Here is a 6,000-nt window from a genome sequence, read left to right as displayed (position 1 = left end):
CGGCGACTTCAATTTCAGACGACGCTTGAAAAGTATGTTGACAAAGTTCTCGATTAAAATTTTAAAAACTGAACAAACAAACATTCTGAAATGTCATATATATGGTTGAGATTGTATGGCAGTGACTACCGCATACTGTGCAACGCCTCCTCCAGTCAAATGTTTTTCCCTCAGAATCAAGAGATAGACGATGATTTTGACGGAATCAGTCATACGGCCGTAACTGTCATTCGTTTGGAATACACCATGTTTCGAGGTTGCATGATTAAAAAACACATTCCAACTGTCACTTTCATGATCTGGTAAGCGATGCTTTGATTGGTCGGATGAAAGGTCGTTCTGACATGACCTGTTATGGAATGTCTTCAGATCTTTGTTTAGCGATAGCGAGAACTAAGATCTGATTTTAATGAGATTGAAATACCTCTGAATTAAGGGACATAAAAACTTTTCAAAATCCCAATTTTGGACAAAATAATGATTTTTCCCAATTTGCCCACCATGGGAACTCAGTTTAAGTCCAGGATAAATCCCTGATATTAGACACTATACAACCATAAAGGTGAGGTAAAATAGGGTTTAACATCATGTCCAAGATTATTGCACTTATATAGCGACGTAACAACCATAAAGTCAGTTCCAAATGAAACCTTTAACTATCATCTTGTTATAAAAACACTAGCAATCAGCAACCATCAATTATCTCAAAAGTGCTTACAGAAGAAGAAGATAAAAAAGAAGAATTTTTGTTTAAGTGTCATGCATTGTAAAGCATTAAAAATACTAAATATTGTGGGTGGACATGCACAATGCCCAGCCAATATTACACATGAGACACTAAAGTTTTTAAGAAGCATAAAACACTACCTTTTTCACTGTATCAAACACAGTCATGTAAGAAGTATGCTTTTTGGAAAATTATCCACATCCACTCAAATAATGACATCATCAACATCAATTGCATATATTTTCATATCTTTAATTCAAGCAATAAATACTCACTGGTCATGATCAATCTAGGACATTTTATGTATAACATTCGATTTTGAAATATGGACATTTTCTTTTAATGATTACTGTGTTTTTACATGTATGTATTTATGAAAGTATTTATGGATAAATGTATGTATGAATCAAAACTTTGTAATCTAAATATTGCATCTGTTCCGCAAAGGAATATTTCCTGCAATAAATATTATCTTATCTTATCTTATCTTGTCCTACGTTCCCACCCTTCTCCCCACCAATCATACATACACATACATTTCACTATATCTGTTCCAACCCTTGTTGCTCTATCTTAACACTCACATGCATACACCCCCTCACATCATTCCCCTGCTTATAAAGCCTTTAAAACAACTGTCATACATGTTTAAAAAGCATGTAAGCCAAGATTTCCATCTTAACACATCCCTCCCAAAGCTCCCATAATGTTGCCCCTCCAGGTGGAAAACAATCCAGTTGTTGTTTCTGTGTTAATTGACCATATGCCCCAGCGTATGGTAGATTAAACATGTGCCATTTGATTCCCGCACTGTACTGAGTGACTGCAGTATGGTAAGTACCTCTTGTCAAAATGCATTTACTGGAACGTTTTTTTTATTAGCTCCCCTTTCTTGTACAGATGCTAACATCTGAGTGCTGGACAGCTGCTGCAGAAGGGGGGTGGTGAAAGGAAGCGCTGGCCCTGGGGCAGGGGAGTATTCTAGGGGTAGGGTAGACAGCAGACTGGAAATAAAGTTATCTCATATAATCCATATGAACCCCCCAAAAATGTTTAATTTCAGGATGAGGCAAATGAGGGAAGGGGAAGAAGAAAAGGAAGGGGGAAAGAGGATTGGAACCAGAGGAGAAGGAATGGGGAAAGAAGAAAGGAAGGGGGAAAGAGGATTAGAACCAGAGGAGAAGGAAGGGTGAAAGAAGAAAGGAAGGGGGAAAGAGGATTAGAACCAGAGGAGAAGGAAGGGGGAAAGAAGAAAGGAAGGGGGAAAGAGGATTAGAACCAGAGGAGAAGGAAGGGGGAAAGAAGAAAGGAAGGGGGGAAAGAGGATTGAAACCAGAGGAGAAGGAAGGGGGAAAGAGGATTGGAACCAGAGGAGAAGGAGTCAGGGAAGGAGAAAGAAGAAGGGAAGGGGGAAAGAGGATTGAAACCAGAGGAAAAGGAAGGGGGAAAGAGGATTGGAACCAAAGGAGAAGGAAGGGGGAAAGAGGATTGGAACCAGAGGAGAAGGAAGGGGGAAAGAAGAAAGGAAGGGGGAAAGAGGATTGGAACCAAAGGAGAAGGAAGGGGGAAAGAAGAAAGAGGATTGGAACCAGAGGAGAAGGAAGGGGGAAAGAGGATTGGAACCAGAGAAAGAATGAGGGAAGGGGAAGAAGAAAAGATGGAAAGACGATCCAAGGGGAAAAAGAGGATCCAGTGGGAAAAAGAAGATCCAGGGGAAAAAAGAAGATCCAGGGAAGGTAAAGAGGACTGAGGGAGAGGATTGGACTGGAGTATATTTGGGAAAGAGGAAGTGTTTGAAGATAAAGAGATGAGTAAACAAATCAGCATTGTGTATCAGATTGTTAACATTTAGATTTCTTTGCCAAGGGTGTAGCTGGTAGTAACATGACCCGGCTGCTGCTTATTTAACAAATTATACTGGTATTTAGATTAGGTTGAAGGTTTGGGGCTTCTCATTGTCAAGGTATTATCTGCTGAGATAAATTGTAAGAATATCTACAGGAGAAGTTCTGTTGGCGTTTTCTGTATATACTGCGATGACATTTACATGGTGATGGATGTCAGCAGGAGGTGTGATGGACATGATGGAGACATAATGAGATAAGGACTGAGGGGGGAGTACATCAGATCAGTTTAGGGGGGTTGGGGAAGCTGGTCTCAGGGGTTTTACGAGATTCCAATGGGGTTATTTATGAATAAGGCAACATGGATTTGAGACCAATCACAAGGGAGTGGATCGTGGGTGTTGGTACGATGGTTTTATTTGATTTTGATGATTCAGCATAATTTGGTTTTCTGTTACAGGTTTCATTGTGTGATGAGGTTGGCTAAAGGATGGGAGTTTAGAAATTCAGAGGGAGTATAGACTCTTCAGGGATTATAAAAGGTGAAAACTGCAACATGAGTGTAGAAGATAATGTTATATGAAAATGTTGTTGAGGTTTCTTGTTTGGTTAAATAGGTAAACAAGTAAATAAACATAGAAAATTGACATGAGTACAGAGTCTTGGGAAATGCCAATTTGATAATCTTATACCAAAGATGAAATGAGTCTGTTAAATGCACATAACTGTAAAATAAATTTAATAATAGCATTAATTTGAGACAATGTTATCAAGACAACACATTTGATGAAATTATACAGTGCAATGATAATAGCTGAAAGTAGATTATGCAGACTGACCATATGATAATGGCTTGGAGATAAAATATACTTCACTTTTGGTAGGGAGACTTTTTATCCTTTCACAATACACAAAACTTATTCTCATAACATGTCCAGAGTATTTTACTTAATCATGGGTATTTAATTCTGAAAAAATATATCCATCTGTCGTACATAAACATTTCAGGCTGTCAGCATAAACCACAAAATTTCTCTTTCAACTCTATTTTTTTCATCAAAATAATATTCAAATAAGAGCCCCCTATTTCTAATTTTGAGAGTGCCCTGGGTGCTTATTACGTCGAATATGTCAGCAATATTTTTGTTACATTGTGTATATCAAAGGTTTATGACTTTTCTTTGTAACTAGTCATGTTCATGCTTTGGGCCCTACCCATTGTTGGTGTTTATGTACATTAAATCTTCTTTTTCTTCTATCTGATTGGGGTGGTCAGGTAGCCTAGTGGTTAAAGCATTCGCTCATTACGCCAAAGGTCTGGGTTCAATTCCCCGTATGGATACCATGTGTGAAGCCCATTTCTGGTGTCACCCGCCATGATATTGCTGGAATATTGCTAAACGCGGCGTAAAACCATACTCACTCACTCACTCACTCACTCTATCTGATTATCCCAAACAAAAGTTGAGTAGTACACACACAAATAACATGTGATTTTCAGTTTTACTCATTATACAACACCGCGGAAGGTAGAAATGATAAAATTCCCCTCCATGCTTTGTCCATATTTATTCATTTAAGTATCCTACTTTTTACTCTACATATATGTTTTTTTACATATTTAGGTACTAGTGTATGTTTTTGTTATATCTATATGTATATTGGTACATGTATTGTATAAATATTGCTGTCCATTGTTGTGCAGCTGCACCTATAGTAGTCTGTTATTTCTTGTTCAATAAATTAGAAATGAATAATAAATAATTTATCTTTACATCGCAATACAATCTTGTAGAATTATCGAACAACAGAATATAATATTAAATACATGTAAATAGAGCTGTGCAGTGTGGTTTTAAAACCAATTTTAGCCATATTCCACTATCATCAGACAGGGTACCAAAATGTACCCAAGTGGAGAATGAAACTGGATGCCTTAGCCACGTACCACACACACATGCTATCCCCTCAATCCCCCACCCCACTATCCCCCACCCCTCTATCCCCCCACCCCACTATACCCCCACCCCACTATCCCCCCACCCCACTATCCCCCATGGAATAAGACAGGAAAGAAAGTGGCATATCTTGTGTCACACTTTTACAAAACCATAAAACAAAACAAACGAATGACATAAACATTTGTTGATTCAAACCAAATATATTGAAACTCGGAAATTACTTCTCATAAAAGCAAATTGAGTTCCTTGAAATAGCAATGCCAAAGAAAAACATTCACAAAATGTCAAAGAGCACTTTCAGTTTTAAATAGCTGACAGTTATATACTTTTCCCCAGTAAATATTACAAATTAACATTCTAAAACCTCAGTGGCACATTTGAAAGGCCATTTCCTAACATCTGCTACGTCAGTATCTGTTCTCCTGAAAATGTGCGAAAAGCCTTAAAGCTATTATAAATCACAGCTATCCCACAAACACAACACGATCCACTGTGCCTAAACTCACCAAGATCAAGCACCAACACTACCGGCACCTACTAATTACCAAACTTTACTGATGGTGTCAAAACATCCCACAGATTTGCATATTTCATTTTAAGAGGATTATTTACCCTGAGTGTGAAAAGTGGAATTTGACCCCAAATTCTTGCCATGTTTCCAAAGTTGCTGGCTGGAACTAACATTCACATATGGCTATGGTAATCCAGTAGACTAGGAATTGCTTTATATTTATTTCTAACTGGATTTTCTTTTCAAAACATTGATGTTTGTTTATTTTCAGCTGTCAAAGGAGACCGGATTAGAGAAACGGTAATTAACCTAAATGTGCTTTTATTCCGATGTTTTAGTAATCATTTATGCAGCAACTTCTGTATTTTGTTTTTGATCTTCATTCAGACACTTACAGAAATTTATTAAACAAGACCCATCATCAGATATCTGTACTGACTGTGCAAATATATATAAATTGTTTAGGTATGCACTCACAAAACAATGGTGATAAAGACAGACAGATCGATCACTCACCAATGAACATATGGATTAAATTTTGTAAACAAATGAAACGTATTCATTAAATGTTTTATATCATACCAGTGCAAGAGTCCTTTTTCTTGATACATTTACAATAATGATAATTTACGATGTAGATTATAATTTTAATGTAGGGCTAGGTTACCTGTAGATTTAACCATGCAAGATTGAATTTGGACCTTAACGCAAAGCATGAGGTGTTAAATGTTAAATTTAGCAAGGTTACCTAGCTCTTCATTGAAAATACAGTTTTAAACTAGACATGATTTCTTTTGTGTTTGGGGGGCAGGGGTGGCCCAGTCGTCTAAGACGCTGAGATTCGCTGTGCAGAGTTGCGTCCCTTGGGCACGCCAGAAATGATTGTGGGTTCAAATCCCAGTTCAACCCCGATTATGTTTCTAGGTTTGTCAGCACCATACCCGTGCTCGTGGGTTT

The 6,000-nt window shown here is 37.7% G+C and overlaps 1 protein-coding gene across 1 annotated transcript in view; it reads left to right on the top strand.

The window, feature by feature from the left end:
* The first annotated feature begins 1,791 nt into the window (after window positions 1-1,791).
* Window positions 1,792-6,000, top strand: part of LOC139450859 (uncharacterized) — a 48,835-nt gene continuing 44,626 nt past the window's right edge. Inside the window, exons 1-2 of the mRNA XM_071232694.1 lie at window positions 1,792-1,916; window positions 2,066-2,463. Coding sequence (XP_071088795.1) covers window positions 1,792-1,916; window positions 2,066-2,463 — 523 coding nt within the window. The remainder of the gene's footprint in view (window positions 1,917-2,065; window positions 2,464-6,000) is intronic.

Source organism: Haliotis cracherodii, unplaced genomic scaffold (genome assembly GCF_022045235.1).
Source record: "Haliotis cracherodii isolate W230 unplaced genomic scaffold, xgHalCrac1.p SCAF_8, whole genome shotgun sequence".
Classification (NCBI taxonomy): Eukaryota; Metazoa; Mollusca; class Gastropoda; order Lepetellida; family Haliotidae; genus Haliotis; species Haliotis cracherodii.
This window is presented reverse-complemented; position numbering and strand designations above follow the sequence as displayed.